We start from the raw sequence: 14554 nt of genomic DNA, 5'->3' as shown, positions 1-14554 counted from the left end.
TCAATGACTGTCTTCCAGGTTAATGTTGCAAACACATGAGTGCATACATCCTTTTTCAGACACTAGACACTGCAAAATTGTGCACTCATGCGCTCAAAAATTGTGCGATCACATACACGTATCAAATTTTGGATGTTAACCAAAAAAAAACATGCTAACTGGGGCAGACGTTTAACCGGGCACCACTGTATCTGGAAATAAAAGCTGAAAAGTTCATGTTCAAGTACCTTGATATAAATATAAGAAGTTGTATATACCAGGGGTCACTAACATGGTGCCCGTGGGCACCTGGTGGGCCCCCACAACCACACAGATTAGAATTCACTGTCATTCTGTATTTTCAATGACTGTCTCCCAGGTTAATGTTCCAAACACCTGAATGCATACATCCTTTTTCAGACACTAGACACTGCAAAATTGTGCACTCATGCGCTCAAAAATTGTGCGATCACATACACGTATCAAATTTTGGATGTTAACCAAAAAAAAACATGCTAACTGGGGCAGACGTTTAACTAGGCACCACTGTACCTGGAATTAAAAGCTGAAAAGTTCATGTTCAAGTACCTTGATATAAATATAAGAAGTTGTATAGACTAGGGGTCACTAACACGGTGCCCGTGGGCACCTGGTGGGCCCCCACAACCACACAGTTTAGAATTCACTGTCATTCTGTATTTTCAATGACTGTCTTCCAGGTTAATGTTGCAAACACCTGAATGCATACATCCTTTTTCAGACACTAGGCACTGCAAAATTGTGCACTCATGCGCTCAAAAATTGTGCGATCACATACACGTATCAAATTTTGGATGTTAACCAAAAAGAAACACACTAACTGGGGCAGACGTTTAACTAGGCACCACTGTACCTGGAATTAAAAGCTGAAAAGTTCATGTTCAAGTACCTTGATATAAATATAAGAAGTTGTATAGACTAGGGGTCACTAACACGGTGCCCGTGGGCACCTGGTGGGCCCCCACAACCACACAGTTTAGAATTCACTGTCATTCTGTATTTTCAATGACTGTCTTCCAGGTTAATGTTCCAAACACCTGAATGCATACATCCTTTTTCAGACACTAGGCACTGCAAAATTGTGCACTCATGCGCTCAAAAATTGTGCGATCACATACACGTATCAAATTTTGGATGTTAACCAAAAAAAAACATGCTAACTGGGGCAGACGTTTAACTAGGCACCACTGTACCTGGAATTAAAAGCTGAAAAGTTCATGTTCAAGTACCTTGATATAAATATAAGAAGTTGTATAGATTAGGGGTCACTAACACGGTGCCCGTGGGCACCTGGTGGGCCCCCACAACCACACAGTTTAGAATTCACTGTCATTCTGTATTTTCAATGACTGTCTTCCAGGTTAATGTTGCAAACACCTGAATGCATACATCCTTTTTACAGACACTAGGCACTGCAAAATTGTGCACTCATGCGCACAAATATTGTCCAAGACACATTACGCATCTCGAAACTCGGGTTTAATTAGAAATACCATAAAATGGAAATTACCTTTAATTTTTAAAGTGGATTATTTCACATTATTCTCCCCAATCATGTCGTCATTTTTTCTTTTCACACTGGTCGTCTATGCTCACTACAGGTGCTTTTATGGAAAATTACTACATTTAAAATGAAACTCTTTGGTCAAGGATAATTGCTCAAAGGACCATTAGCAGTCTATCAAGACCAATGCACTGTTCACATAATTCCCCAGTGCTGTAATGTCATTCTCCAGCCATGGGAACCTGCCTTGTATGAAAGAGAATAATTATCATTTAGTTATGTGTCGTTATGGTGAGCGAAACCTTCTGTGCATTTTTATTCTGAAAAGAATTTGTGTGTTTGAAGGAATTGTGCCTTTTAATAGAGTAACATATGCTCCACCTAATCTATATTATACACGTTGGCCCATCAGATGTACGGTAAAAAGTCTAAAGTTCAATACTGGTTGAGTGCTTGAATTCTATATAGAAAAAAATCAGCATCAGACAATGCTATAACTGAACAGAACAGATTTATTCAAATTTCTCTATTATCGCTACCAAAGTAGCATTGGTATTGAATCAGTCCTGGAGTGATGACATTGATATCTTTATTCATATTTATTTATTTTTATATTGTTTCCAGTCAGTCTTTAGAAACAAAAGGGCCAAAGTATTTGAATGAGAGACAGTGCTTTTGTTTACTTGCTGTATTTTGCACTGTTGACTTTATGTTCTCAAATTAAGTTGTAATCCTTGCAATCCTTAATATACATATATACAATAATAATAATAAAAAGCAACTCATAAATAATTAAAATCTAAATATAAAATATGTACAAATTATATAATTAAATATAAAATATATATAAATTATATAAATAATAATGATAATAATAACTATTATTATTATAAAATATTATAATAAAATAAAAATAATAAAATATAATATATTATAAAATAATATCATATAATATAAAATAATATCATATCATAGCATAGCTTATTATTATTATTATTAATAATTATTATTATTTATATAATTATTATATAAATATAATAATAATAATAATAATAAAAAAAATAATAATAATAATAATAATAATAATAATAATAATAATAATAATAAAAAATAATAATAATGATAATAATGATAATAATAATAATAATAATAATAATAATAATAATAATAATAATAATAATAATAATAATAATTTGTTATTATTATCGTAATAATTGTAATAATAATAATTAATTATTATCATTACATCTTTGAAATATTTTGTTTCTTTCCGTAATTCCATTTTTCTTTCCGTAAAATGTGTCCACAATGAGTGTGACTGGGTGCAATGCTTATTTGGTCCTGAGGAGAATATGGTGGCGCTGTCTAAAAAGAACGAACCTCAATCAGCGCAGTTGTCTTCTTTTCTTCTTCTTCCTTTGCCTCGTCTGCTTCTGACCGCAGGAACACTCATAAACAAACAGTGTTTCCCTTTTCCTCACCGAATGTAGTCAACATTTATTAAGGCGTTTAAGGGGAAATGTGTGAGGTTCTTATTTATATTGCCTGGAGGATTTTAGTGTCGTATTTTCCTTGCACGTTGTAAGGTATTTACTCCGTCAGCCAAAGTTTGTACTGCCTGTTTCTACTGCGGCGCGTACACATTGGGAACTTGCTGGGAGATGCTAACAGGAGGGTAAGTATATGTAGCATCGTGTGCTGTTTTTAACACAGTTGTAACCAATTTACCGTGTCGGTACATTTAATGAATGTAAAAATAACCCACAAGTGTGTCATGGAATTTCACATACAGTACTTTCTTTCATTCGTGCCATCATTGCTCGCTCCCAAGTAGTTGAAAATAACAGCAAAGCCTAAATTGATGGTTGATTAATTTGATATGGAGGCATTAACGCGAGTTAACACGTGTTCGTTTGGTCAAGTGTGAACACAGTCCAATACCAGACCAAACAGGGAGAGGGGGACGGAGACAGACTGTCTAGTTGAGTCGAGCAAGTGTGAACGCCAGCTTCACCAACACCGGATATGATGTCACCAAATGCGTGAGCGTAACCAGGTGATGCATAGCAATACACAAAAAATATGCTGTTGCGGAAAAAAGCCGAAAGAAACAATCAAATCTTAGTGAAAATCATACAAAAATAAAATAAATTTAAGGTCACAAGCTTAAAGGGGAACTATTATGTTCATTTTCAGGGATTTATATTGAGTTGTGGAGTCCTATAGAGCAGTTATACACAATAACACAATAGAAAGCTTTCTAGATCTTCCAGAATCTGCACCTCCCAAGCTGTCTATGTTAACAGCTCCTGTGTGGTGATTTGTTGATTAAATATTAGGATTTATTCATATTGTCCTTTTCTATTTTTCCTAAACAAAAGGTAGCTCAGCAGTGATGTAGTCATTCAGCCTCCCAGGCTGTCCCCAGAACGACGTAATAAACAGAATTTTGAGTCAACCCATTCATGATGGATGAGGACACGCCAACCCTTAAGCCCCGACGGATCCAGAATCAGAATGTGGTGCATCGTCTTGAGAGGCGAAGGATCTGCTCAGGCCGTCCAGGAGCTCACTGGTACAGCGTACGCTGCTTCCACCAGAACCTGTTCCCCAACTTTACTGTGGTCAACGTGGAGAAGCCCCCCTGCTTCCTGAGGAAGTTCTCACCCGATGGTCGTTGCTTCATTGCCTTCTCATCTGACCAGACATCTCTGGAGGTAGACCACACTCCACATTATTATTATTATCTATCTATTATTGTTATTATTATAATCTATATCTCTATATCCCTATATATTTATCTCGTATATCTCTATATCTATCTATATCTATCTATCATCCATATTTCTATCTCTATCTAGTATACGTATCTCTATCTCTATTTAGTACATCTCTCTCTAGTATATTTCTATCTATATCTATCTAGTATATCTATATCTATCTAGTATATCTATATCTATCTAGTATATTTCTATTTATATCTACCTAGTATATCTCTATCTATATCTATCTAGTATATCTCTATCTATATCCATCTATATCTATCCATCCATCCATATCTCTATCTAGTATATCTCTATCTCTATCTAGTATATCTCTATCTAGTATATGTCGATCTGTATCTATCTAGTATATCTCTATCTATCTAGTATATCTCTATATCTATCTAGTATATCTCTATATCTATCCATCCATATTTCTATCTCTATCTAGTATATCTCTGTCTCTATTTAGTATATCTCTATCAAGTATTTCTATCTATATTTATCTAGTATATCTATCTCGTATATCTCTATATCTATCTAGTATATCTCTATCTATATCCATCTATATCTATCCATCCATCCATATCTCTATCTAGTATATCTCTATATCTAGTATATCTCTATCTAGTATATCTCTATCTATATCTATCTAGTATATGTCTATATCTATCTAGTATATGTCTATATCTATCTAGTATATGTGTATATCTATCTAGTATATCTCTATCTATATCTATATCTATCCATCCATATTTCTATCTATCTAGTATATCTCTATCTAGTATACTTCTATCTATATCTATCTAGTATATTTCTATTTATACCTATCTAGTATATCTCTGTCTATATCTATCCATCCATCCATCCATATCTCTATCTAGTATATCTCTAGCTCTATCTAGTATATCTCTATCTAGTATATCTCTACTTAGTATATCTGTAGCTCTATCTAGTATATCTCTATCTAGTATATCTCTATATCTATCTAGTATATCTCTATATCTATCCATCTGTATCTATCTCTCTATCTCTATCTATCTAGTTTAAGTCCCGCCTTAATATTGTGATTTCTAGAACTGATAGACTTAAAGGTTCAAATGATTATCTGTACTGTAATGTGTTGTAGTATTTAGTAATACATTTGATAGATACTATTGGTCAACCTACTCACTGTCATAACGATGCGACTGTCTTGAAATTACAACGACAAAATATTATTTGCTGTTGAAGACAACTTTATTCATATGCTATTTTAACAGATGAACAATTTTGTCATCCAAAGTTTTTCTTTCTTTTTCTTAAATCCAGATTTATGAATACCAAGGCTGCCAAGCGGCTCAGGACCTGCTAAGAGGCCAAGAGGGCGAGACCCTTCTAACAGCCAATGACCAGCGCTCCCTCAACATTCGAGGTCGCCTATTTGAGCGTTTTTTTTCCTTGCTCCACGTCACTAATGTGGCATCCAACGGCGAACACCTCAACCGTGAGTGCAGCCTCTTCACCGACGACTGCCGCTACGTCATCGTCGGCTCGGCTGTGTACGTCCCTGAGGAACCGCCTCCATACTTCTTTGAGGTTTCGACATCATCAATCAAACACGCAAAAGTACATCCGAAATATAAAAAAAAAACAAATGAAATTCATACATATTGTTATTCAAATAGGTGTATCGCAACAATGAGTCGGTGACTCCAAATCCTCGATCTCCATTAGAGGACTACTCCCTCCACATTATCGACCTCCACACTGGCAGGCTCTGTGACACCAGGTCCTTCAAATGTGACAAGATCATCTTGTCCCACAACCAGGGACTGTACCTCTACAGAAACATCCTAGCTGTGTTATCAGTCCAGCAGCAAACCATACACGTCTTTCAGGTGATCTCATTTGGTTTCTTGTTACTACCCCCCCAATTACAGTCACAATTAAGAACTCAGGTTTTTATTTTACTTCTCCTTCACAGGTGACTCCAGATGGAACATTTCTCGATGTAAGGACCATAGGGCGCTTCTGTTATGAGGACGACCTCCTGACTCTTTCGGCCGTTTACACGGAGGCCCAGGCTGAGAACCAGCTGGGCTTCCCGCGCCTCTACACAGAAAAAACCATCAACTCTCTTAAGCACAGGCTACTGGTCTACCTCTGGAGGAGGGCGGAGCAGGATGGCAGCGCTACCGCCAAGAGGAGGTACAGTGGATGAATGTTTGCTTTTCCACTTGTCAATGCACTTAATAGTCCCACTGGTCAACTGATCTGACTTGGTTGAGTTATCTTGCATGAATATAATAAATAATGATAATAGTGGTATAGTAAAGTTAAAAATAGGTTTTAAACAACTCTGCAACATGCATACAAAAATGAAAATTTTACGTTAACCACTAATAATATCAGTAAGACATTGAAAAGAAATGTCAAACGTAATACAAATCTGCAGCTTTGAATGTAATAATCCCGCAAATGTAATAAATTCCCCACATTTGCCCACTGCAAACGTAATACTGAATTTCCTGCAAATGCAAACTATTACATTTGCAGGAAATTATTACATTTTGTTTGTGAGCGCACATGTGCGTTTTAGTGACAGTAAATTATTATATGTGTGATTTTGTGTGTATATGGGGAAGAAATAATCAAAAGAATTAATAAAATATAATAATAATAATAGTAATTTTATAAAAAAATTATTAACACAATTATGTTATCTTTTTTTTAATTTAAAATAATTATAAATTTAATAATTAAAGATTCCTTTCATGTATTCAAATGATACTCTTTGAATAATATTTTTTCCACGAAAAAAAAGAATTATCTTGTGAAAATCCTCAAAATGACATCTACACCTTCTCCCTCATTAAAAGAAGAAAGAACAAACAACAAAGATCATTATTTTGTCTTATATTACATTTGTGGGAAGTTATTACATTTACAGATTTTCACTTTCCAACATAACATACAATAATTTTTGCAGTTATTACATTTGCAGGAAATTCAGTATTACGTTTGCAGTAGGCAAATTTTATTACGTTTGTCGGAAATTTATTACATTTGCGGGATTATTACATTCAAAGCTGCAGATTTGTATTACGTTTGTGTTTTTTTTACATTTGTGGGCAGTTATTACGTTTGCGGGTGTAACACATGTATTCAAATAAGTTGAAAGTAATTTACATTTTACACTATTGAACCTTAAGTTAAGTTGGACCTTTTTAGTTTAAAATGCAAAAAGAAGAAATGGTAGTGAGATGAAATATATTACTTCAAACAACCATTACATCCATTACACACACACACTTTTGTGCCTACCCCCCCCCCCAAACTCCAGTTGTATACCACACCTTCCAAACCAATCAATATATCATATCTTCACACAAACCACCAAAAATATAGCTTGTTTGCCTTGCAGTCTTTTTACTTTGAGCACAACGAGTAGGTGACTGACCAGGGGGGGGGGTTATCTGTCAGAGAGGCTCTGGACCAGATTTTACAACAAGATGAGGAAAGGCACTGAAGTTGAACCAGAGATAGAGGACAACATCTCAAGTGGAAGGCAACACTGCTTTTGATCCAGACTTTTGAGAAGACCTGAAGAACAGGCACCTGTGGAGACATTCCAATAAAAGACCCGCTGTGGTCTTCATCCTCCCAGGACAGAGGAGGTAGAGCCAGAGTACAAAACATCATAAAGAAGACACCGACACGACATGCAATATCTTGTGTGGATGATATCCATATACATACATAGAGGGAATTATACTGGAGATGACAAACATGTCGGGGAGGGGGGCATGTGTTTGGGGACACCTGGAAGGGGATTAGACCTGGTAGACCCCCAAGCCTAAGCGGGTATATTGATTGTAGCCGGACGGAATCACACATAAGTTTGGTCTCTGCTTTTTATATTACATGTTCATTTGGGAATACATTTTCATTCGGAACACTAAAGCAATGGTCGGAAGATGGACATAACAGGAGGGTTAAAGTTAAAGTCAAAGTTTAGCGCTTTGTATTGAGTTGTGGACTCCTATAGAGCAGCTATACACAATAACCCGCACAGAAAGCTTTCTAGATCTTTCAGATTCTGCACCTGTTTCCGTGGACTTCCTGCTTGCCTTCCTGTAAGACAGGGATCTCAAAGTCAATTTACTTGGGGGCCACTGGAGCTAGGGTCTGGGTGAGGCTGGGCCGCATCAGGTTTAAAAAAAAAAAAAACAACACTTTTTCAGTGTTTTGATCTCAGTCATGGATGATGAGAGAAAAAGCAAAACAGGCGGGCTTGTTCGCTAACGAACCAGGCGGGGGCCTCAAACTAGCATCCTGCGGGCCGCATTTGGCCCATGGGCCGCAAGTTTGAGACCACTGCTCCAAGAGCTCCTGAGGACTTCCTGATACATAGGTCCACATTTACTGAGTGCAGGCAATCTGCAGCCCTTTTAAGGAAGTCTGATTCGCCATGCAAAAATTATTTCAGGGTTCAAACTCGCAAACCTCATTATCTGATGCATCGTTTAACATGATAATATAACATTGTAACAATATTTATAGGTCAGAAAAGTGGAAACAGCAAGTGAAAATGTACCCTTGTGCTACATACATGAAAGTATACATACCGGTGTATATAACGTTTAGCCTTCAATTATTTTAAAAATGTTCCTGTTAGATTTTTTCAGTTTTTTGATCAACTGAGGCGACTGAGGATGTGGAAGATGCAGCTGCTGGATGAGCATCACCTCTTCATTAAATACACAAGTGAAGACGTGGTTACACTCAGGGTCACGGACCCCTCACAGGTACACACGAGTGTGCACACACACACATGCGCTCGTTGTTGCTTTTCTTATTGCCTCGTGTCTTTTGTTGTCTGTGCCCGCATGAAAAGGATTCCTTTTTTCTCGTCTCCAGGGACTCTTCTACAGAATCTGTTCAGTCCTGTGACTCAGTCACACAGCAACAGAACAATCTTATGATTATGGTCTTTATTATAGTATGTTTGTAGGGAATTTCTACTTCATCCACATACATGAGAATATTCAGTATGCATCAGTGTCTCAGCATTCCTTTTTCACTCCTAAAAATGACAATGTATTCTTTTTTTTTTTTTTTACCTGTATTCTTCCCTTTCTTTGGCAGCCGTCCTTCTTTGTTGTATACAACATGGTGTCTACAGAGGTGCTGGCCGTCTTTGAGAACACCTCCGATCAGCTGCTGGAGCTGTTTGAGAATTTCTGCGACCTGTTCAGAAACGCCACGCTGCACAGCCAGGCTGTCCAATTTCCCTGCTCAGCCTCCTCCAATAACTACGCTCGGCAGGTCCAAAGAAGGTAACTCAAGCCATGTAGTGTATTTGTGTTTGTGTGCTACCTAGCTATGAATTGAGTGATGAGCTGGAGAACAATCAGGATAGATAGTAGATAGTCCTTGAGAAAGCGCCTGAATTTGACAGTTCTTCTCAATGCATGTGAAGAGGAAGTCACTGACAGAAGGTTAGAGTAGAGGCTAATGGGTAGTTTAAGCAAGAAGTGTTTAGAATTGGATTTTAGATTTGGTGGTTTTCGATGACATGCATGAGGTTTGAACTGCACGTTTTGAGAAGCATTTGCCCGCCACATTTTGGTTCCTCTCTGTAGCTTACACCCAGCTTTCCTGGATCCTGATCCAACTAAAACGTGAAAACACTTACTATGGTACCCATTATGTCATTGGATAGTCATATCACCTCATACTTTGGTACGTGACAAAAAATAAAATAAAAACTATTAACTATTAAACTATTATATTCTAATATTATTATTATTCATTCATTCATTTTCTACCGCTTTTCCTCATGAGGGTGGCGGAGGGGGCTGGAGCCTATCCCAGCTGTCTTCGGGCGAGAGTCGGGGTACACCCTGGACTGGTCGCCAGCCAATCACAGGGCACATATAGACAAACAACCATTCACACTCACATTCATACCTATGGACAATTTGGAGTCACCAATTGACAAAAATAAAATTAAAAAAAATTTAAAATAAATAAATTAAAAAATAAAACTATATTAGGAAAGCAGGAAGTGAACAAATGTAACAGTTACTGATTGTAAAAGTACCAGATGGAGGGGTAGGATTTAATAAGCTTAGCTTCTATCCCAGCTGTCTTCGGGCGAGAGGCGGGGTACACCCTGGACTCGTCGCCAGCCAATCACAGGGCACATATAGACAAACAACCATTCACACTCACTTTCATACCTACGGACAATTTGGAGTCACCAATTGACAAAAATAAAATTAAGAAAAATTAAAAATAAATAAATTTAAAAAATTAACTATATAAGGAAAGCAGGAAGTGAACAAATGTAACAGTTACTGATTGTAAAAGTACCAGATGGAGGGGTAGGATTTAATAAGCTTAGCTTCTATCCCAGCTGTCTTCGGGCGAGAGTCGGGGTACACCTTGGACTGGTCGCCAGCCAATCACAGGGCACATATAGACAAACAACCATTCACACTCACTTTCATACCTGTGGACAATTTCAAAAATTGACAAAAATAAAATATAAAAAAATTTTATTTTTAGAAAATTTTACAATTTTAAAAATTTAAAAACTTAAACTATATAAGGAAAGCAGGAAGTGAACAAATGTAACAGTTACTGATTGTAAAAGTACCAGATGGAGGGGTAGGATTTAATAAGCTTTGCTTCTTCCTACTCCTTTTGGACATGTGGAACTGTGAACTGATTATGTGATGCATTCAATTGTAATCTGATGCATGTTCAAATGAAATAAAACCATTACCATTACCATATAAAACAAGCAGCAGACATTGAACTGTATGTTGCAATACATCTGTATAGTACAGTACCGGAGCCAAAACCAGTGAATATAAGAAACGAGTCGTGACTTTGGAGTTCATGCTGGTCTCTGTTTGTGCCTTTAGATTTAAGGACACAATCGTGAATGCCAAATATGGCGGCCATACTGAGGCGGTGCGTCGGCTTCTGGGTCAGCTACCCATCAGTGCGCAATCCTACAGCAGCAGCCCTTATCTGGACCTGTCACTCTTCAGCTACGATGACAAGTGGGTGTCCGTTATGGAGAGGCCCAAGACCTGCGGAGACCACCCAATTCGGTAAAGATTAAATCTCAGATGACTCAGATTTCCAGTATGAAAATGGAATACTGGTAATATACTGTAAATGCAGAACTGTTGGATGAAAATATCGACAAATATTAACACTGATCTCTTTTAACATGCTAGGTTTTATGCACGTGATTCTGGGCTGCTGAAGTTTAAGATCCAGGCGGGCCTGCTGGGTCGACCGGTAAACCACGCCGTAAGACGCCTCGTCGCTTTCACCTTCCATCCCTTTGAGCCCTTCGCCATTTCTGTCCAGCGCACAAATGCTGAGTACGTAGTCAACTTCCACATGAGGCATGTGTGTGCGTGAGGACCCGGAGACTTAGAACATGGCTTTTTAGGACACACCAACCAAATTAGGAAGTACTCTTCCTTCAGCATTCACTTCACCTCTGCCCCCCCCCCTCAGAGTTAAAGTGGTAATTGTGCTTTTTCCTTGTGGTCTGCACCACTTTGCTGCCTCTTTTGCCATACAACAAAGAAAAGACCCGACAGTAAGTGCTGTTGGACATGGCTGGATGCAGAAAGTGCTTGTGAGCGGTAGTCATCCAAACATGGGAGAAATTACATTTTTAAAATGAATAATTTGTTGTTTTTACTTAGTTTTTATGGAGTTTTCATTCTATATACTGCGATTGGCGGCTGACCAGTCCGGGGTGTATGTTGCCTACCGCCTGAAGTCAACTGGGATAGGCTCCAGCATACCCCCGCGACAATAGTGAGGATAAGCGGCATAGAAAAAGGGCGGATGGATGTATGGATTGTATATATTTTAAGGTAATAAAATGATAATTTTTTTGATATGTGTACATTGTGGTTTGATAGGGTGAACTTGTTGCTTTGCCCCTCTCCTTTTCACCCCCAATTTTAACTACTGACGTTAGGATCTTTCAGCTGACTCCTTCTTAAGAGGATAGTTGGGATTTTTTGACATAAAGTTTGATGACATCTCGATTTGCACTGTAGCGCATCAACAGTGACTTAGTTTTGGTCGGATTTCGGTGATTAGGAATGTAGTTCTGTAACGCCGAATGATTGTGAAGTCAGATTTTTTTTTCAAGGAGGCATTTTTGTGATGCAAGTGTATTGCTCTTTTGAATGCATATTGTTCTGAGAAGCCAAAATGGCCCAACCAACTAACTGGAACTACGGTACCTGCAGCAAGTTGGTAAAATTTTGTGGTCATATGTTCACTCATGGGGCTGCACGGCGGACTAGTGGTTAGCACACAGACCTCACAGCTAGGAGACCCGAGTTCAATTCCACTCTCGGCCATCTATGTGTGGAGTTTGCATGTTCTCCCCGTGCATACGTGGGTTTTCTCCAGGTACTCCGGTTTCCTCCCACATTCCAAAAAAACATGCTAGGTTAATTGGCGACTCCAAATTTTCCATATGAAAAATAAACAAATCAAGAATAAAGAAAATCAATCAATCAGTAATAAATAAATATAATAATAATAATAATAATAAAACAGCAAATAATAAAAACTTATAGTCACATTTATACTTTTTATTTACAACATATTGCGCAACTGCAGGGTCTTGAGACACATGCTAACTCACAAACCATAGAGCTAGCGACCAAAACGGTAGCCTTCAAGTTATTTCCTTTCAACTTAAATAGCCAAAAACCTACCACTTCCACACGGATAGGGAGGATAACTATTAACAGTTATTTCACCTTTAACATGAACATTAATCAAACTTAATCATTTTTTAACATTAAACTTTCATATCAAGGCGGGGGCCTCAAACTGGTGTCCTGCGGGCCACATTTGGCCTGCGGGCTGCGTTTTTGAGACCCCTGGGTTAAAACATAGAGTCGTCTCTGGTACCAATATATTTTCTTAGACTACAGTTCAGCCTCGGCGGACGGAGTCAGTCATTCGCAGTGAGAATCCAATATAGCACAAGGCTTTTTGTATACATGGCGGTCAGGCAGCCATTAGACAAAATGCTCTGAATGTTAAGCATTGTTAAGCAGTCGCACACATGCAAATGATCTTGTACCACCCCGCCACCCTCCCAACCTCCTGACAATTAGGCAGATCTGAGCAAAGTCGCTAATACATAACGTATGTGTCATAAACAAGACATGAAGGCAAACGGCACACAGCTGCAAGAGGTCATGCTGGTATGAGGAGCAGGTGCTGAGGGATTAAGTGTACTTCTAGCCTCTGGTTACAAACCATGGTGAACCTGTGTATGTGTGTGTGTGTGTGTGTGTGAGATCCCGAGAGACTGACTGACCAACTTTGCTTTAAGGCTAAAAGCAAAAGAGGCATTCACAGAAAATCTCCAAACTGGTCGGATGAGAGCGAAAGCAGGAAGCTGTGTTTTTTATGTTGTGGTTTTCTGCTAAAGCTGTGAAACACAAATGATTTACTGTGATTAAGGGGACGATGTTATGTCATTGTCATTGTAATGTGTTTGTGTAAGCTGATGTGTGACAGCGTGCTGTGATAATCATCTAATTACAGGAAGTGCACACAGCAGGCCCACATCGAGGACACATTGTTTAGTCTGTGCTTGAAAGATTGCAGGAGAAAATGTGAATATTTTCTTTGTGTCGCCGTGTAATGCTGCGTTCACACAAGCGACCACGACGCATCATCGACTCAATTTTTAAGAAGTAATTCAAAGCCAGAATTTTTTTTTTTTTTTGTCTTAACTGCGACGGAATCAAATATCACACGATAGAAGCGTTCAAGTTCAAATCCAAATCCATTGTACCAGCCGTCCTCTTAAGAAACAGGTAAACCCATAGCTTTCTCTTTCACCTTGGTTGCTATGGTTGCCTGGTCTTTTCTAATTGCTGTTGTCTTGGCAACAGCACAACCCAATGTAATCCAGAAAAGGCCACAATCCTAAATGTTTCTTCTACTTCCCCTTCTCCAAGCCGTTTCCAAGCACGTAGAGGCCCATTAAGCAGTAACCTTCAAATAAATACGATATTTGATGTTTTCATACTTTGTTACAAACTATGGACGGATGGTTTTCAATTGTGGGCTATTAGCATTGGGTTTAGCATTAGTTTTCTAAAAAAAAAAAAAAAAAAAAATACGGGTCAAAATAACTAGGGCTGTCAAATGATTACAAATTTTAATCTGATTAATTTTTGTTTAAATTAATTGATCATGATTAATCACC

General features: G+C 38.0%; 1 protein-coding gene across 2 annotated transcripts; it reads left to right on the top strand.

The window, feature by feature from the left end:
* The first annotated feature begins 2950 nt into the window (after nt 1-2950).
* On the top strand, nt 2951-12289 carry det1 (DET1 partner of COP1 E3 ubiquitin ligase). 2 transcript variants are annotated; one of them, XM_058076325.2, is made up of 10 exons: nt 2951-3197; nt 3445-3578; nt 3904-4239; nt 5596-5862; nt 5952-6164; nt 6251-6474; nt 8945-9074; nt 9415-9605; nt 11202-11393; nt 11523-12289. In XM_058076325.2, exons 3-10 carry the CDS (start codon nt 3988-3990, stop codon nt 11710-11712), a joined length of 1659 nt encoding a protein of 552 aa, XP_057932308.2. In that variant the 5' UTR covers nt 2951-3197; nt 3445-3578; nt 3904-3987; the 3' UTR covers nt 11713-12289. The 2 variants fall into 2 exon arrangements, with proteins under 2 accessions (XP_057932308.2, XP_057932306.2); XM_058076323.2 differs by lacking the exon at nt 3445-3578 and having other exon boundaries at nt 11523-12288.
* The last annotated feature ends 2265 nt before the right edge of the window (nt 12290-14554 follow it).

This window comes from Doryrhamphus excisus, linkage group LG1, assembly GCF_037039965.1.
Source record: "Doryrhamphus excisus strain RoL-2023G ecotype Guam linkage group LG1, RoL_Dexc_Guam_v1.1, whole genome shotgun sequence".
Lineage (NCBI taxonomy): Eukaryota > Metazoa > Chordata > Actinopteri > Syngnathiformes > Syngnathidae > Doryrhamphus > Doryrhamphus excisus.
Note: the sequence above shows the minus strand (reverse complement) of the source record. Positions and strands in the feature narration are given on the sequence as shown.